This window comes from Schistocerca cancellata, chromosome 8 (genome assembly GCF_023864275.1).
Source record: "Schistocerca cancellata isolate TAMUIC-IGC-003103 chromosome 8, iqSchCanc2.1, whole genome shotgun sequence".
In the NCBI taxonomy this organism is placed as follows: domain Eukaryota; kingdom Metazoa; phylum Arthropoda; class Insecta; order Orthoptera; family Acrididae; genus Schistocerca; species Schistocerca cancellata.
Window position 1 is genome coordinate 363,954,618 of NC_064633.1, and position 20,641 is coordinate 363,975,258.

Genomic DNA, 20,641 nt, shown 5'->3' on the forward strand with positions numbered 1-20,641 from the left:
ACAGCTATCAAACTCACAAAATTTATATTATTATATTTTATATAGATATAAATCCTGCCATTGATAATGGCACAACCGTGTTGAAACATGTTTCAGGAAAGACAAACATAATTGTGTTCTTGTTAGAATGCAGAGCCTGTTAAACCTGCTATTAAGCTTTAATGTGTGAATGAGTCTATATATGAGAACTGAGTCTAGTAAAACAGTATATTATATATGAAACAGCTAATCTTAGTTTGCAGAAGCAATTTCTTGTATCCAAGACTGTATCCAAGACAGCTTTCGTCAACCTTAAGGATGGTTTGACCACCACAGTGCCATGCTAGACCGTGTCCTATCATAAGTGGTAAGCTGATTTCTTCTTTCAATCATTGAACTGTCTTGATGAGCTGTTTCAGAGGGACCTACAGTTTAATGTGGACACCAAACCATGGTTCAACTTGATGTTTTTCACATCAATAAAGACTTCCGGAGAAGAAAGAAATAAGTGACAGATAAAAACCCTGGAACTGACCGGGGGTACATTGTGAATTGTGGATAACACAGATCCTTTGCCGGCCGGTGTGGCCGAGCTGTTCTAGGCGCTTCAGTCTGGAACCGCACGACCACTACGGTCGCAGGTTTGAATCCTACCTTGGGCGTGGGTGTGTGTGATGTCCTTAGGTTCGTTAGGTTTAAGTAGTTCTGAGTTCTAGGGGACTGATGACCTCAGATGTTAAGTCCTATATTGCTCGGAGCCATTTTTTTGAACAGATGCTTTAGATTCCTAGTTCGTTACTTAGTTACGTGTTCCATTGATCAATCTCATGATAACTGTTATGATGTGGAAAGTGTCAAGTGCATATGAAATGAACAAATGAATCACGATTTTTTTTATTTTTTTAAAGGTTAAAATGTTTGTTACCTACTGCATTCCCTTAAATGGCACAAAATGCCTATATTGTTCATATAGATTTATTTATTCCTATTCAACAATTCATCTATGGTGTAGGAGGAGTCTGGCACTAATCATTGTGCCAACAAATCACACCTTGAGCATATGTTTTTCTGTTTTGAGAAAATTACTGACATTGGAAGTACTCCTATCGTAAAAATGTTGAAGATGCTATCGTCATATAAAACAAAGAAAAATAGTGAAGACTGTAACATAAGCATTTCACTCTTTGCTTGCCATGTGCTGAATATTATGTTCGTGATAGATTATTTTTAAATTATATTCATAATTATTGTCTTTATAATAAACTTTCCAGTTAACTTCTTCTTGTAAAGACTATTTATATGTTACATTCATCTTTTCTCATCAGAGCAGAAGTAATTGCTCGACAGTTGTATGTTTGCTATTTTCTGTCTCTGCAAATGATCATTTGTTGCAGACTTATGGTTGATAAGTGTGTGCAGCCATGCCGCCTGCACTCTGTGGCAACACTGATGGAAGTAGAAAGAGTCCACACTGTACTTCATTGTATGTATATGCAGGCTAGAGCAGAAGAAGTACTGCACATTTCAGAGACTGAAACAAAGCTACGTTCACTTGCCAGTAGTAAAGATGATACTCCTGTCACTACTGCAAATAGCAGCATTCAGGTAGGATATTGATTGAAACAGATAAGTATTTTCAAGAAAGAGGTTTATTTAAAAGTTTTAAGTCCTCAGGTTACTTTTTAAAAAAATTCTTTATAATTGACTTTCACCAACACACATCTCCATCCTTGCCAAAATAAAATTTAACAAGGACCTTTCTTCCTGATTGTAGGGAGTAAGATTCATCATAAGAATAAACAAAATATGATGTAATGTAAAATAATTATGAATAAGATCTAACAATGGAAAGTCCAGTTTGGAATGTCAACAATATTATGAAAAGGATAGATTCTGGCCAGAGTGGCAGAGAGAGCAGTCACTTGGGCATGAGGTGTTCTTGTTTGTGTGAATGTGAGTGTTATTTTTGATTTTCTTTCTGAAGAAGACTTTGACTGAAAGCTCAATGTGTAATGGTCTTTTCGTTGTGTTTGTCTGCAGCACAAAATGTCATATTTGCAATGAGTAGCGATCTCTCCTTTTAATAATTTTATGAAAAAGATCAGTCAGATTACACACAATAATTTGAAATCGTATATTGTTATTGTGATCTTGAGCTCATAGACTGGTTTGATGCTGCTCACTATGTTCTATTCTGTGCAAGCATTTAAATTGATGCATAACTGCTGCAGTCTTGACCATTTTTTTGGACCTGTTTCTGTAGTCAAGATTTGGTCACCCTCTACTATTTATACTCCCCACATTTACCTCCATTACCAAATTGATGATTTCATTTATGTCTCAGGATGCATGCTATCAACCAATTCTGTAACATGAGTGGCTGCATGGTGTACTTTGTACACATGTCAAGAACAGCTGTCTTTGTTACTAAGGTAAACATGTATGGGAGTATCACAGTTTAATATTAGTTTAACTAATCAATGAGAAAATAAACTTACATAATATGAGGTAAATCAGTTTTTAATTAAATAATAATAATAAAACTTCCTTTATTTCACTCTGTTGCCTCATAGAAGTGTTACCCCACAGTAATGATCCATTCGGGAAGCATCAAAGAACTCAGTTGCATCAGCTCCCAACCAAATGCTTATTTGATTGCTAATTATTTCATAGACAACTACCTCATTGTAAGACTGAGCTGTTAGCTCTGAATCTGGGTCATTTTCTTGCACAAATAATAAAGTTTTTCTCATCTAGCATACTATTTGTTTTGTATCACTGCTGATCTCAATGCAAAGTATCACAGTATTAGCGTAAGCAATAATGAAGGGATAGGTATGGGCTCGCAGTTGTAAAACAACAAAGAAACAGTACAAGACAATGTTACTTGTGGTTCACACACTTAATACATAGGCGCGCCCACTCTAGGGTTAATCAGGTTGTGCCATAAATAGCTTTTTTCTCCAATTTGGTTCAATTACCTCCTCGTTTGTTATTTCATCTGCCCATTTAATCTTAAGCATTCTTCTGTAGTGTTACATTCCAAAAGTTTCTGTTCTCTTCTTTACTGCAGTATTTATTATCCACATTTCACTTCCATATGAGGCTGCACTCATCTTACAGCCTGTTTTCAAAATGCTATCCTTTCCTCCTTTCCATTCAAATGCTCTTTCAGGTTCCCTGCCATCTCTGACGGCACTACAGTGTCATCAGCAAAACTCGAAGTTTTTATTTCTGAGCCCTGACTTCAGTTCTCTTTCCATATTTCTGTGAAATTTGAAATAGTATAACCATGTAAACTGACTAGATGGTAAGAGTACCAGAAATATGTAAGCATTGTTTCCTTTGCATTCACTTTGGTATATTGCCAGATACTTCAACATCAAAGTATTTTATTGATGTTTTACATTTTTCAGTTCTCACTAAGTAACCATACCACTACACTTCACACTTTCTAATCACATCAGTAATGGGCATTTTCATACCAGCAGCATTCCTGGGTATTCCAGTTTTCATCTTGTCCTCCCTAATCTGCTGATTTCCAACAAACAGAGCAGTGTAAAGGTAACCACTCATATAGAGATATTGAACAGTTGATACATGTAAACAAGCTCAAAATCATTGCCTAACCTTTAGATAATGTTATTCCTGAGAACTTAAAACACATTCACGCAGTGATTATATTGTCCTACCTAACTACATTGTCCTGAAGGTGAGCTTGACTTGACCCTTGCCAAATCAATTTTGTACTCCATTTTCTAATGGTAGTGTGCGATAAGAAAAAACATGTCTGCTAATGTCTAACGTCTGTCTTTCTGATATACCCAAATTTTCCTGCTCACAAATTCTTCTCTATTTTTGCCCTACTTACACATTAATAGCTTCAACTAACATCTTTGTTAAGGCCAAACATGTTACCGTCAGCACACTGTATTAATCTAAGATCTCTGCCATTTTTAGGAACAATTGCAAAATTTATCTTCGGTGAAGAAGTCTTTGCTTTTACTCCTGCTTCTGTGGTGGGATTGAATGTCATTTAATATGTAGTACATAGTCTCACTTGAAAATTACAATTAATTGTCCAGCAGTTGCAGATGACAACATTCACTACCAAGTTTCCTACAAAAAGACAAATATTGAAGATTATCTTCAAATCCTATAAGAAAGCTATGTGCATGAGTAAACTGGTAAAATGCTTACAAGTAGTGAAGAGGCCATTACTTTCTCACAGAGATATTGCAAAGAGTTGGTTGAAGCTTAATTAGGAGTTTACAGAGAGCTGTTAGTGCAAACTGCAGTTTAAAAATATAGTAGTCATGACATAAAATAGAGGACCCAAGTAGCGTATAAGGCAGTAAAAAAAATTCCAATTGCCCAACCAGTAGTAAAGTGCTAGAGGCCTCGTATTGTAACCAGTTCAGCACACAAAGATTCATTGCTGTCCTTGAATAGAAATGAAGTGGCGTCGGTTTGTACGTGACTTACTATACTCCCCATCCAGCAACTCATATTTAGATTTTCTGTGATTTTCTTAAATTGCTCCACACAAATGCCGGGACAGTTCCTTTGAAAAGGACATGGCTGATTTCCTTCCCTATCCTTTCATAATCTGAGGGTTGTGCTCAGTCTCTAATGACTTCGTTGTTGACGGGATGTTAAACTGTAATATTCCTTCATTTTGCACAGTTGATCAAAGATATCATGGCCGCATATCCCTTGCATTCCATCTTGTGAGTTATTTATGTAGCCTTTTTTGTGGCCTACTTATTGGTTTTACTACAGTAGACTCTGAGAAACTGAATAAAGAGAAATTTAATAAAAACTACTCCATGTGTACTTGTCCTATTAATTGAGTAATGACACGAGTTTTCTTCTTTGGAAGCAGGCATTTCCATCTGCTCAGGTGCGTCAAGTAATTTACCTTTTCCTACTCTGTACAGAACTTCAAAATTTCTGTATACCTTCACTTTCTTGAATGCAGCTGCTGAAGTGGGTACCATAAGCAGATTTTTGGCTTCAGTACCACCTGTGTACTCTTTCTATGGTATTCAAACTCCAGTTTGGCCAACGTTTATCTTTGAGCGCATCCTGAATTTTTCTGTTTGTTGCAGCTGCTGAAGTGGGTACCATAAGCAGATTTTTGGCTTCAGTACCACCTGTGTACTCTTTCTATGGTATTCAAACTCCAGTTTGGCCAACGTTTATCTTTGAGCGCATCCTGAATTTTTCTGTTTGTTGAAAGAGAATTACCATTTCTTATCTGTACAATATTTAATTCAGTGAGAAGCAATCTTTCCTATTTCTTATATTGTTGAAAGTACCAGATTCGTAGATGGGTTTCATGTTTGTCTTTTTCTACTTTATTGTTCTGACTTCTCCTACCCTTCATCCACTTCAGCATTTGAGATCTCCCTTTTTTTTTATTTCTGCCTTTGTGGGTGTTCTTGAAAGCTGGCTAACATGTATGACACGTAAATGGCGAGTGGGTAATGCATAACTCCAAGCACCCGGGTCAACAAATAGGGCTCGCACGTACACAGTGTGGACAAAATTGCAGACAAACCAAAGTCCTGCACTCGCTTATGCAATTGCTCAATGTCACTAGCAAAATGTTAGCCAACTGAAAGCCATGCATACCACTATCCAGCAGTTACAGTACCATTGTTGCTATGTTACAGACCATGAAAAATGTGGCCATGCAGATCTGCGGCCTACAGTTCAGAGCTATGGTTGTGAAATCATCTAGTGCTAAGGTGACGTGCTCACCTCCGCCCACTATAGTTGCTCAAAACACCAAAACCCCTTCACCCACACCAGTGAAGTCATGTGTGACACAACAAGAAGAACAGAAATTTAAAAAGGAATACTCACAAGATACTTTTTGTGTCCCTCAAGTCAGCAAATGTCTGGATCCTTGTCTTACAAACACAGGGTACTAAGAAATTGAACAAGGACAAATATTCTTCCCCTTCTCCATCTAGGAGATCCTATACAAGTGTGACACCATTCAGCACCTATGTCCAGTCGACCTCCATTTTTCTGGTGCGAATCACCAGACTAACCCAGGGAGGTTACTGGTACCTCTGAAGAGATAATGAAACAGGATCCTCCAGCCTCAGAATGCTGTAGTAGTATGCAGCCAAAATCTGGCACTCAGCAGCCACTGAAGTAATTGGCCCTTATAAGAGAAATATCTCTTATCATCTAATATGGCTGTTCTCTAATGGTACATTAGCAGCATTGGATCACACATGACAGACTTACAGCTTCTGTAGTGATCACGATGCCCGGTTGTTTTATGCCTCTTCTTTACCGCAATATGGCCTTGTTCCCTGGTGGACTGGGGAATGCTAAGACACCGTTCGCACATGGAGACATGCTCTCCAGGTCTTGGAATGCCAGGCCACAAACAAGAACTGTATTTCATTATAAACAGCCATGTTCAAAGTGTTGTCACATTATTAGAGATAGCAAAAAAGCTAGTTGGATCTTTTGTACTAATTCTTTTAACAGTTTTATTCTCTCTTTTTTTGTTTGGGGTAACCTGCATGGGATTTCTGGAAACAAGTTACATCTCCTGATTCCTGACATGACTGTAGTGAACCTATCAATATTCCAACACCAGGGGTCAATACTTTGAATGTAACTTGATTCCACCCACTACCATCCCACCTTCTTACTTCGGAAACGAGTGGTGGAGGCTCAGGAGATATATTTTCCTTCTTAGAATTGTGAATTATACAATACCATTTTTACTATGAGGGAGCTGAAGCACGCTCTCATCTCCACTCCAGGATCAGACGATATTGACATTCAAATGCTGCAACACCTGTCTGTTGATGGAAAGCATTTTCTCCTTCGTACGTATAATCACATCTGGACAGACAGCTTGTTTCCCAGCATGAAGCCACTGCATTCCCCATACCCAAGCCTGGTAAGTACAAACATCTTCCGTCCACCTATCACCCAATTTCCCTCACCAGCAGTGTCTGCAACATGATGGAATACATTATCAGTGGTTGGCTGATATGGTTGCTTTGGTGGCTTGAGTTTCAGAATTTACTAAGAATTGCACAATGTGGACTTTGTAAGCATTGCTCTGCAGTTGATCATTGTGTCACTCTTTCAATCCACATTATGAACAATTTTTTGGAGAAGGCTTACAATACCTGCTGGAGGACGGGCAGCCTCCTTAAAATGCACAATTGGACCTTGCGTTACCATCTGCCAAATTTTATTTTGGAGCTTACAAAAGACCAGGTTTTCAAGGTACTTGGTGGTTTGGCTTTGTCGAACAATTTTAGTTTTATTCAGAAGAGTGGGGAGCCTCAGGGCTCTTTGTCGAGGATAGCTCTGCTTGCTATAGAAATTAACCCTGTCAACAACTATCTCCTGTCAAGCATCTGAGGCTCTCTCTTCATTGATGACTTATGGTCTACTGCAGCTCTCAGTGGACTTGTTTACTGGAGCAACAACTTCAGGGATATCGTGACTGTTTTTAGTCACAGAGCATCAACAACGGCTATAACTTTTCTATTGAAAAAACTGTCCGTCTGATCTTGTGGTGGTATAAGAAGTTTCTTCCCCTGTCCTTAAGCGTGGTCCTGTTGCTCTTGCATTAGTTGAAAGCATGAAACTCTTGGGCTCACTTGATGGGAAACTCTATTGGTCCTCCCACATATCTTATCTGCCAGCATACTGTATCAAGTCTCTGAATATCCTACGTCTTTTAAACAGAACTTCATGGGGAGTGGATTGGAAAATCCTCCTCTGCTTCTACCACTCCTTCATCTGATCAAAAATGGCCTATGGGTGTCTCGTTTACTCATCTGCAGGATCATCTGTTTTGCATGGTTTCAACACTGTCAACCATTGAGGCATACAGTTGGCCACTATCCCAGCTATGAACCTCTATAAAGTTGATGCTGAACTATGGCTGTCCCACTGGTGTGATGTTCTGCTCAGCAGATATGCATGCCGTCTGTCCTCTGCCCAACCATCCATCCTGTGTGTCCTTTTGATGAATCCATTCATCACCAATAAGGGATGAGCACAACTTCTTTGTTGCCTCCTGGAGTTCACCTTGCTATACTGCTTAGGATACTTAACCTTACGTTACCTGTCATGTTCCCGATGGGTGAGAGCCCTTCACCACCTTGGTTCATGCAGAGTTCCACATTAATCGTGGACATAGTTTACTTCTCAAGGACACTACTCTCGACTCGATCTATCACTGTTTCTCGAATTTTGCACGCAACTTGGAGGCAGCACCTGTGTCTACGCTGATGGCTCTAAGACCACCATGGTGTTGGATGTGCTTTTGTCATTGGCAACAAATATTTTAGGTGCTGGCGTGTAGATTAGTGTCCGATTTTTACTGCAGAATTTTCCACACTCTTGTCAGGTTACCCATTACATTTGAAGGCGCAGGCTCCTCAATTGTGTGTTATGTATCGTTTCACTTAGTGCCCTCCAGATCCTCTGTGTACTATACACATGCCACCCTTTAGTACAGTGAATCTACGAATGCCTCCACTTGCTTCCTTTTGGTGGAGGCAACATGATGTTCATGTGTGTCCCTTGTCATGCCAGAGTGTTAGGAAATGAAGCTATTGATGCTGCTGCCAAAGCTGCATTCTGACTACCTAGCCTTTTAGCTGTTCTGCCCCTTCATATGATCTCTTTGTTGCTGCATGTAGAAACATTGTGTCCCTCTGGCATGACAATAGTCTTCTATATATGAGAACAAACTCTGGGGAATTAAACACCTTCCAATGGCTTGGAAAACTTCCTCGTACCCCTCTCATCATGAAGAGATACTGTTAGCTCAGCTGCGTATTGAGCACTATTGTTTCTGTAGGTGTCATTTGTTAATTGGAACCCTGCACCTCTCTGTGCTTACTGCAACCAACCATTGACAGTGCCCTGTTTTCTGGCCCATTGCTGATTTTATAACCATTTACGTTTTAATATTTGTTTGCCATCTGAATTATCTGATATTTTAGCAGATGCAGCATGAGCTTTCAATTGTGTTTTAGTTTTATTTGTCCTAGTAATATGGCAAAGGAAATTTATCTTTCAACTGTTTTGAGTGTCTCGTCAAAGGTGAAGTGAACATTTTTAGCTATCCCTCTACTCCAATTGATTAGGCTCTGATTGTTTTTCACTTCAACTTCATCCAGTAAATGGCCATTTGAAATTATGACATGGGTGCTTATGACCTCAGCTGTTTTGCACCTCATAGCAACAACAACAATAACAAAAACAGTCTGCATTGGGGCACAGTGTCAGATGCTTTCCAGATATTTAGGAATATGGAATCTACCTATTGCCCTTCATCCATCATTTGAATAATGTTATTGTATTGGATGTATAGTGGCAAGGCAGTCAAACTGATGTCTTCATTGTTATGGGCAACCTATCACAGTTCTGTCACTTGCTACAGCCTGTCACTCACTGCAGCATATCCTTTTTCTGTATATAGTTTGCGATGTTATCATTGTCATTGTTGAAGTTGTTGAAGTCATCTCCTATCATCTCCATATCTCAGCAAACCATATCGTCTGAATTATGTTGATCATCGGCTGTGAAGCAATCTTTAAAGTCATTCTTCATGTCAGTTTTTGCAACAAACTGTCCTGCAGATTTCTACATCTACAATGAAGTACAGTCTGAACAAAACAATATTATGAAAAGGAAAGTTGCTACTCATCATATAGCAAAGATGCTGAGTTGCAGTTAGGCACAACAAAAAGACTGTCACAATATAAACTTTTGGCCAACAAGGCTTTTGTCAAAAATAGATCACACACACACACACACACACACACACACACACACACACACTGGCAGTTGAAGGAGTGTGGCTTCGGCTGCCACTCAGAATTTCCACTGTATGGTGAGTAGCAACTTTCCTTTTCATAATATTGTTACATTCCATCCTGGATTTTCCATTGTTTGATTACAGTCTGAACAATAATTTACAAATATTCAGTCAGACATTGATAAGATTTCAAAATGGTGCAATGATCAGCAGCTTGCTTTAAATTTTCAAAAATGTAAAATAGTGCACTTCATAAAACCAAAAAAGACATAGTATCCTTTGAATGTAATATTAGTGAGTCACAGTTGGAATCTATAAACTCATACAAATACTGTAACACTTAACAGGAACACGATGTGGAATGATGACATTCATTCAGTCATTGGTGAAGAAGGTAGCAGACTAAGGTTTATTGGTAGAATACTAGGGAAGCGCAATAGACTACAAAGGAGGTTGCTTACAAATTACTCATGTGACCCACTCTAGAATATTTCCCATTAGTGTGGAACTCGTACTAAAGAGGAATAGCAGGGGATATTGAACATTATGCAGAGAAGGGCAGCATGAATGGTCAAGGTTGGGTTGACCCACAGGAAAGTTAATTGAGATGTTGAAAGAACTGAACTGGCTGACTCTTGAAGATAGATGTAAACTATTGTGAGAAAGTGTACTTACAAAGTGTCAAGAAACAACTTAAACTATGATTCTAGGAATATACTACAACCCCCTACATGTTGCTCCAATAGGGATCATGAGGATAAGACTAGATTGATTATGGCAGACAATGAGGCATTTAAGCAATCATTTTTCCAATGCTCCATACATGAATGGAACAATTGTACATACCCTCTGCTGTGCACTACATAGTGGTTCACAGGTTATAGATGTAGATGTAGATATGTATGCATGTTCCAATTATGCATCAAATTAATATGCAAATATTGTAAATCCAAAATATTATCTGTACTTCATAACTTTACTTTCCAGGTAAACGTCTAAGATGAAATTGCACATTATTTGTGCTTTCTAAATAAATGTGATAAGAAAAAAAATTGTTTATTTCATGGTTAGTGTTCATGACACACTCGAAAGTCCCTGTCATTTGCTAGTTTAGCTATAACTTTCTTTTGTGTAGACAAAACTGCAAGAAGGGAAGTGATATAGAGTGCATTTATTGGCTAGTGGGAGCTGTCACATTTCAAAAAGTTTAGTTTTGCATTCTCTGTCCTTGGAAGCCTCTTTTATTAGATTGACATGCAGACAGTACTGCTAACATAGTGAACAAACTTTTACACAATACTCTCCTAGGACTTAATTTTCCGGAGTAATGCAGCTGAGGTCAAAAAAAGTCTTTGCACTACTGTAGTGTGCGATGATAATAATAATGTATAAAGTTGAGAACTGAACATCTTTGCAGAAGCCTCTTCAGAGATCTAGGGATCCTTATACTTACTTGTCAATACATTTGCTCCCTTATGGTGTTTGTGGTTAATAACAAGACTGTATTTGGGATGAACTGTGTAATTCGCAAACACAACACTGAAATATTTGGTGATTTTTGTTTTATGGGCATTAGGCCATGGCTGAAGGCATAATTCTGTGCCCAAAGTTTCATCTTTCAGAGCGGGAGACATCATCAGAACCTACACTACTGGCCATTAAAATTGATACACCAAGAAGAAATGCAGATGATGAAGGGGTATTCATTGGACAAATATATTATACTAGAACTGACATGTGATTACATTTTCACGCAATATGGGTGCATAGATCCAGAGAAATCAGTACCCAGAACAACCACCTCTGACCATAATAACGGCCTTGATATGCCTGGGCATTGAGTCAGAGCTTGGATGGCATCCACGGGTACAGCTGCCCAAGCAGCTTCAACACGATACCACAGTTCATCAAGAGTAGTGACTGGTGTATTCTGACGAGCCAGTTGCTCAGCCACCATTGACCAGACGTTTTCAATTGGCGAGAGATCTGGAGAATGTGCTGGCCAGGGCAACAGTTGAACATTTTCTGTATCCAGAAAGGCCCATACAGGTTGTGTATTATCCTGCTGAAATGTAGGGTTTCACAGGGATCGAATGGAGGGTAGAGCCACGGGTCGTAACACATCTGAAATGTAACGTCCACTGTTCAAAGTGCCGTCAATGCGAACAAGAGGTGACCAAGACATGTAACCAATGGCACCCCATACCATCACGCTAGGTGATACACCAGTATGGCGATGATGAATACACGCTTCCAATGTGCGCCCACCGCAATGTCGCCAAACATGGTTGCGACCATCATGATGCTGTAAACAGAACCTGGATTCGTCCGAAAACATGACATTTTGCCATTTGTGCACCCAGGTTCGTCGTTGAGTACACCATCGCAGATGCTCCTGTCTGTGATGTAGCATCAAGGGTAACTGCAGCCATGGTCTACGGGCTGATAGTCCATGCTGCTGCAAACATCGTCGAACTGTTCGTGCAGATGGTTGTTGTCTTGCAAACGTCCCCATCTGTTGACTCAGGGATCAAGACGTGGCTGCACAATCCGTTACGGCCATGTGGATAAGATGCCTTTCATCTCAGCTGATAGTAATACGAAGCCGTTGGAATCCAGCACAGCATTCCGTATTACCCTCCTGAACCCACCGATTCCATATTCTGCTAACAGTCATTGGATCTCAACCAACGCGAGCAGCAATGTCGCGATACAATAAACCGCAATCGCGATAGGCTACAATCTGACCTTTATCAAAGTCTGAAACGTGATGGTACACATTTCTCCTCCTTACACAAGGCATCACAACAATGTTTAACCAGGCAATGCCGGTCAACTGCTGTTTGTGTATGAGAAATCGGTTGGAAACTTTCCTCATGTCAGCACGTTGTAGGTGTCGCCACCGGCGCCAACCTTGTGTGAATGCTCTGAAAAGCTGATCATTTGCATATCACAGCATCTTCTTCCTTTCGGTTAAATTTTGCATCTGTAGCACGTCATCTTTGTGGTGTAGCAATTTTAATGGCCAGTAGTGTATAACATCTTGGAATGCAGTTACAATTGCATAACAGCTCAACAAACCAAATTTGTAAGAGATTGTAACTGCTTTTTGAGTCATTATTGCCTCTGATGAGATCTTCAGTATTGGAAGACAGAACATAGAGAATTATACCTTGGACCATGGCCTAATGCACATAAAATAAAAATCACCAAATACACAAATACCATCCGTGAAAGTCTGCATTATATAACAAAACTTAAAGTAAAAATAATTTTTGTATTCACTGTGAATCTCTACCTGGGGTTCTTATCGAGTTTTCAATTCTTGTGCTTAAAGGCTGTAACTGGATGTCAGTAGACATCAGACAGGAAATTGTAAATCCCCAAATATTTAAAAAGAAAGTAAATGAATGTCTCATTAACCACTCATTTTACAATTTACTGGAATATTTGGACTCAGTAATGTAGATTCCATGTAACACTAGTACTGTAGTACTGTTTTCTTCTACAACTTCTCCCCCCCCCCAAAAAAAAAAAACAACCCTCAAGCGGCCATTCTCACCCCTCTCTGTCTCTCTATCTGTCAGAGCTTCTTTTGTCTGGTTGTGCAGCCACTAAGTCATCTGTCTTTGCCACTCTTGCTATGCCCTTCTCGTCTCAAGCACCCTTCCCTACCCCCACCCTCCATCATCAGTCCAGGCAACTGCTCTCAATAATCAATAATCTTTTTTGCTGTAATATTGTATGTTTGGGTGTCTGTGTCATTTTTCTTGTAAATGCGTGTACTTTCTACAAGAAACAGGGCCAGAGCTGAAAAGGTAGTGAACAGTGTTTTCTATTACATGTATTGTTCCATTCCGGAATTTCCATTATTGCTAACTCTAATATTTGTAAGAGATAGATTTAGACTTTGCCAGTGCGCAGACAGCTGATATTGGTCTATGTAAAATGCTTTGTTTGAAAAAAGGGGGGTGGGGTGCAAATATGTAGTTGAGTGAATCTGTGCTAGTCATACTTAGACGTTAGTATACTTTAAAGAAGCAGCCTGCAATGGCTGCTTTTGTCTATTTATATATGTAACTTAATTGGATAGATAAAAAAAATCTACTCACCAAGCGGTGGGAGAATACACACATAAAAGACTGTTGCTATTGGCAAGCTTTCAGAGCCAGTGGCCCCTTCTTCAGATAGAAGGGTTGAAGGGGAAGGAAGAACAGTGAAGGAAAAGGACTGGAGAGGTCTAGGAAAAGGGGTAGATTTTAGGAAAGTCATCCAGAACCACAGGTCAGGGGAGACTTACTGTACGGGATGAGAAGGAAAGACTGTTAACTTGACACACCCATGAAGGCAATTCACAGTGGGATTTGCAGAGTATAATGTGTGAATGAATTACTTACAAGCATCCTACATTAAAGTAACTATATTTATAATTTTGTTAGTATCTATCTTTTGTATTCCATGAGGCTCGCATAAATATTCTATTGTAAAAGCTCATACTTCCCTGCTATACAGGGGGTGAATGAAAATATGGAGATACCAAAAACACAACACATTTCTATGCCTTATATGGTGTAGGAGAACTGTTGGCATTAAAAACAGCTTCCAGTCATCACAAAATGGGTATATACAGCTCCTGTATGGTTTTCAAGGGAATCTTGTACCATTCTTCATGCAAAATAGTGGCAGTTCAGCAAACAGTGGTGGAGATGTATAGTGATCACCCACCCCTCTGTCCATAGTAGACCACAAAGGCTCAATAATATTGAGATCTGGTGACTATGGTGGCCAGGAACAAGCGACAATCCATCTTTGTGCTCACAAAACCAGTTCTGGATGATGTGATATATGTGAACAGGAGCTCTGTCATCTTGGAACACAGCAACACCATTGCAGAACAAACATTGTACCATGGGGTGGATCTGCTGGTCACACAGTCCTTGGCAGAATATCCATTGGGCCCATTGCATATCACAATATGGCTGCCCGAATCATCACCTATCACATACCTTTTTTCGCTCTTGGTCTGTAAAGTCAACCAGATGTCGGAAACAGTCTGCAACAAGATTCATCTGATCAAACTACTTTCTTCCATTGCTCTGTAGTCCAGGTTTTATGGCTTTAGCACCACATTTTCCTGTTAGGGCTGCATCATCAATTAGTGATTTTGGAATTCCACCTCACTGTGCAATTCCCTGCTTATGGACCACCCTTCTTCTTGTTTTGGTGCTGACAGTGTTCATGAGTGTGACATTCAGTTCTGCAATGACTATTGCAGGCAGCTGTCATCATCTTATTTTTCATCACAACCCTCTTCAGTGACTGTCTGTCACAATCAATCAACATGCACTTCTGTCTGCGAATCATTTTTACACTTTCCCCATATCTGGTATAAATCTATGGTATGGTGTGTTTTGAAACATCAAACACTCCAGCTTCCTTGCTTAGGAAGCTCTGCCGTATGAGCACCAACAATTTGCCCACATACAAATTTGCTTACCTCCAACATAATGCACTCAGAACTACACAAAACATTGTTCTGACCTTGACTGACAGTTGCAGCATATTGACAACATTGCACAAGTGTGAGGTCAAAGACAACAGCGCAAACTGCGGTCTTCTGTAGCATCTGCATGTATGTTCAAGCACACACTTTGCACTGTATTTCCATGTTTTTATCCAATCCCTGTACTTATTTTTTTTCAAGATCTGTTTGAAATTGATTGCTTTATTTTGTTTTAGGATGGTGTACCAGGTACCAGAGCAGCACATAATGCTACCCCTACAAACACTGCATCAGGACCATCAACACTGTCTCGTCTTATTCGTGGCATTCCACAGATACGTCCTCCTACTTCTCTCCCATTAGGTGCTTGTAGCTTTTCTGAATTATCATCTCCCCAGCCACCATATCCTTCTGCTTCCAATAAACCATCACCTCAATCTGCACCTTTGCTGCGGGCACCTCAGCTTCGTTCGCCTTCACCGCCACCGCCTCCGATAGCAGCACCACTCATGGAAATGGGCTTCTCTCTGAAGCATGTACAGAAAGCAATTAGTGCCACAGGTAAAATAACAAACCATGTAACATTACACTATGTAATATGATGATGATGATGACCATAGCATTTTTCAGTAACTGTCTCATTTCAGATGAGAAGTGATATTTTATTTGTAGTTATGATTGCTTTTTGCTTATTATTTATCAGAATATAACCCCAGTTATTAATATGATCAAGTCAGCCATGTCTGTATATAAGGGAGAAGGAAAACAAAATTATAAGAAACAGTGATACCATAGACTTCTGACACTCTGGAACAGTCCAGAATCAACTGTTATCCTTGCAGGCATACACTTTGCTATACCTTATGACATGTTGCATCTAAATTTGCATGTTGTGCAATATTCTACCATAAGTTGCAGCAATTCTGCTTTTCTTGTAATGAAATTTTTTTGCAGCTAGGACTGCCTGCTGGTGGCTATTACTTCCCCAGTTATGAACAAAAATGTAGGTTCCTGGCAGATTAAAACTGTGTGGTGGATTGGGACTCAAACCTATTACCTTTGTCTTTCACAGTCAAGTGCTGAAACAATTGAGCTATCCAAACACAAGGTGTGACCCACCATCACAACTTTACTTTCGCCAGTACCTTACAGAACTAGCTCTTCTATCAAAAAGGATATTGTGGAGACATGGTGTAGTCACAGTTGGGGTTATTTCCAGAATAAATTTTCTCCCTGGAGCGGAGTGTGCACATATTTGAAACTTCCTGGCAGACTAAAAGTGTTTGCCAGACCAGCACTTGAACCTAGGACCCTTGCCTTTTTTCCAGGAGTGCTAGTCCCACAAGGTATACAGCAGAACTTCTTTGAAGTGTGGGAGGTAGGAGATGAGGTACTGGTAGAAGTAAAGCTGGGAAGGTGGGTGGTGAGTTGTTGGATAGTTCAGTCAGTAGAGTTCTTGCTCATGAAAGGCAAATGTGCCTGGTTCCAGTCCCAATCCAGCAACAGTTTTAATTTGCCAGGAAGTTTCAGATCAGTGCACAGTTTGCTGCAGAGTAAAAATTCGTTCCAGAAATGTCCCCCAGGCTGTGTGTAAGGCATGTCTCTGCAACACCCTTTCTTCCAGGAATGCTAACCTTGCAAAGTATGCAGGAGATCTTCTGTGAATTTTGGAAGGTAGATGGTGATGTGTCAGTGAAAGTAAAATAGTGAGGGCAGGTTGTGAATCATGCTGGGATAACTCGGTCAGTAGAGCATTTGCCCATGAAAGGCACACTCAGGTGCAGAGTAAAAATTCATTCTGGAAAAGAATATTTTTGAATAGTTTAATGTGGAATATAAAAACACAGTATTCAGCACTACTATCAGTTTACTTTTACAACAACTTTTCTTAATGACTCTCATTATTCATGCAAACTAGGCAGATACCCATTTTCCATAAAGGCCATCGCGTTATATGAAAATGATCTCCTAACACTGTAACAGCTGCCACATTTTGCTCACAAACAGGTGATTCTGTGGAGATTACTACAATCTAAACTGTTTCAGTGAGTTCAAATTTCTCCTCTTCTTAATGGTAGGGTTAGTGGTAACTGAGCCCTTAGCGTGTAACAAGCAGTGGAACAGGTGAAAGGGCAAGCAAACAAGATTGATACAGTAATGTTGCTAAGCTTTACAGATAATGTTGTCACTTGTATTTATTTCATATCATGTGTGATATTTGCGTTGTTTAGCTTCCAGTACGTTCTGCCATACAAACATTGTTTAGCATCAGGAGCAAGATTAATTCCTTTCACTTCATCTTTTTTCTTGATAGTCAATTCAGAATTTTTATTTCAAATTACGGAAAATCCAGGATGGAATGTAACAATACTATGAAAAGGAAAGTTGCTACTACGGTATGTATGGTGAGTAGCAACTTTCCTTTCACAGAATTTTTATTTGTTACTCAGACAGATCTTTGTATTAAAATATAATATTTCATAAATAGGTCAAGACATTATAATAATATTTTCAGGAAGTGATAGTTGCAAAGGGGTGTTTATTTTGATGGATTAATATTGAAGTTAGACCCAGTTGATGCTTTTTTGTGTTAAGAATAGCCGGAAATATGAATGGTGGACAAGCAAAATCTAAATATGACTGAAATGGCCTGTGATGACTTCATCCTGAAGTTTCCATTGTGAAGTAATCAGAAATTTCACAATTGGTGTTTGTTACCAGGTCTTATGGTAGTGAGAAATTTATTTTCAATGCAAAACACCAAAGTCAAAAGTTGACAGTTACTGTGAAGTGATAGAGGGACTTGTGTTGGGAATAACTGCTAAAAGAAATAGGAAAGCAAGTAAATTGGTCAGGGAGCAGTCTGAAATGGAGCACATAATTATTAACAACTCTAATGAAAATGACATGTAGAAAGGTCAGCAGTTGAAATCCCCCTCTCCTCTTTTCATCCAGATTTAGATTTCCCATGGTTTCCTTAAACCACGTAAGGCAAATGCAGTGGTGGTTCCTTTGAAAAAGACGCAGGTGGTAGTCTTCACTGCTATGAGTCTGTGCTCCATTTCTAAAGACTTCATCAATCACGGTATGTAAAACTCAGATCTTCCTAAGAGTTTTCAGAAATAATTGCAACTAGTTGCCTTTTGTGGTGGTTCAGTTTTATTTTTATTTTAGCATGACCAGTTTCTAGTCACCTAACGACTTATCATCAGAAGGTACAACAGTTATTTAGTGATTTTTATAGCATTGTCAGAGATGTTGCATAGCTATGGCAAGACAGAAAAAATGAAACCAGTAAGCATTGAATGCGGTGAGGTATCAGGAATTATTTACATCATAAGGTCAGCTTGAAAGCAGTATGTCTTACATTTAGATAGATAATTGCATGATAGATGAATGAAAGAAATTCTTTGCTGGATCCCAAGAGATAAGAAAAAGACAAAGATTATGACCAAATTGAAGGTGAGGTTATGTCATTTAAAGCTTTCCAAGGCAATCTGAGTGCATTTTTTGAGAAGCTTTTCACAAGCAGTGGCTGTCAAATGATTGATGACTAAGAAGAAGAAAATGATGATCATTATGATGTGTTCATTAATTTCAGCCAAAAAATTTTAATTTTATGCCTTCAAAAACACATACACAAATACTCATTTCCATGTTGTTTGGTAAGGATGGTAGAGACCGTGTCCTTGTGGCCTCTAAATTGTATCCTGCCATTCATAGTTTGTAAAGATGATTTGCTTTCACAAATGTGTATCTATATTTGAAATTAAATGTTCATAAAAGTTAACTTACAGTCTCAGTTGGCTTTTCGTATACAAACTTATTGTCTGATTAAACTTTGTTAGATTTGCACATACCGTGTGTTCGTCTTTCATCAAGATACAACCAGTTTATAATTGTCTACTTTACTACTGCACAAAGTGTTTGAAGATTTTGAAAAACTCCATTTGCCAACTGATATGCCCTTTGTTTATGTTGTCACTAACAAGTTCAGTGTTACGATAAAGTCTGATGAGGATAGGTGGTCTATAATCTCCAGTAACCTGTCATATGCTTCATCAGTTTTCTTGCTGTGAGTAGTTAGTGCATGCTCTAAGTCCCCCCTGAGGGAGACTGCTCGCCAAAGATAGACCCACAAATCAAGCAGCATACATTTATCTGTTACTGATTGTGTCGTTTCAGGTAGGAAAATCAACAACGTAGGAATAGATGGATTGCTGCTTAACATCAAGTTGACCCACTAAGTTCCAGATAGGCACAATTAAAAGACATTTACACATAAACTTTTGGCCACGGCCTTCATCAGTAAAAGAGAAACACACACCATTCATTCACACAAGTAAGCACACCACATGCACACATGACCACCAACTCCATCAGCTGGGGCTAGAACTAGTTGCTTTCTGCAAATTAGTATGTCATCTTTATGGTAAGTAGCAATTTTATCATTTCCTACATTGTTGGTTGTGTCATTTATTTCTTTATTATTTGGGTTTGGTCATTTTGCTTTCTTTCCTTTTTCTCTTTCAATTGTTGCTGTAATGGGTTTATTTATTTATTTATTCTTTGCCCTTGGACTCCAGCTGAAAATCCAGCTGAGAGTATTGAGTGTGTCATACAATAGGCTATTAACATCAAACTTGATTTCATTATATATAAATGAACAAATAATTAAACAGAAATAGTCTATAAGCATACAAAGGTATCACATGTTTCACATTATATATACACACAAATCTAAACGACATACAGAAATCATAATTTTTAAAGCTACATTTCAGTAATGATATATTTAAACACCATCTTAGTAGTCACTCAAACTGTATATACATTTCTCTGTGAGATATCATTTCAAATGATTTTCAAACCATTTTAGGTCTGTTTCTTTTTTAATGATTTTGGGGAGTTTATTAAAAAACCTTTTGCCTGCTTCTTCAGGGGCAGTCATAGACAGTTTTAGGTTTCTGTTTATCATGTAGTAATTTTCATTTCCTCTTGTACCATGTTTGTGTACATCTTTATTTAGGAGGTGTTTATCGCTTGACCTTACCGCCATTGTTGTTGTTGTGGTCTTCAGTCCTGAGACTGGTTTGATGTAGCTCTCCATGCTACTCTATCCTGTGCAAACTTCTTCATCTCCCAGTACCTACTGCAACCTACATCCTTCTGAATCTGCTTAGTGTATTCATCTCTTGGTCTCCCTCTACGATTTTTACCCTCCACACTGCCCTCCAATACTAAACTGGTGATCCCTTGGTGCCTCAGAACATGTCCTACCAACCGATCCCTTCTTCTAGTCAAGTTGTGCCACAAACTTCTCTTCTCCCCAATCC

General features: G+C 39.0%; 1 protein-coding gene across 1 annotated transcript in view; it reads left to right on the forward strand.

Moving 5' to 3' along the window:
- Window positions 1-20,641, forward strand: part of LOC126095271 (probable E3 ubiquitin-protein ligase HERC1) — an 814,023-nt gene that overhangs the window by 401,118 nt on the left and 392,264 nt on the right. The window contains exons 38-39 of the mRNA XM_049910030.1: window positions 1,374-1,584; window positions 15,542-15,866. Of these exons, the coding sequence (XP_049765987.1) occupies window positions 1,374-1,584; window positions 15,542-15,866 (536 nt within the window). The remainder of the gene's footprint in view (window positions 1-1,373; window positions 1,585-15,541; window positions 15,867-20,641) is intronic.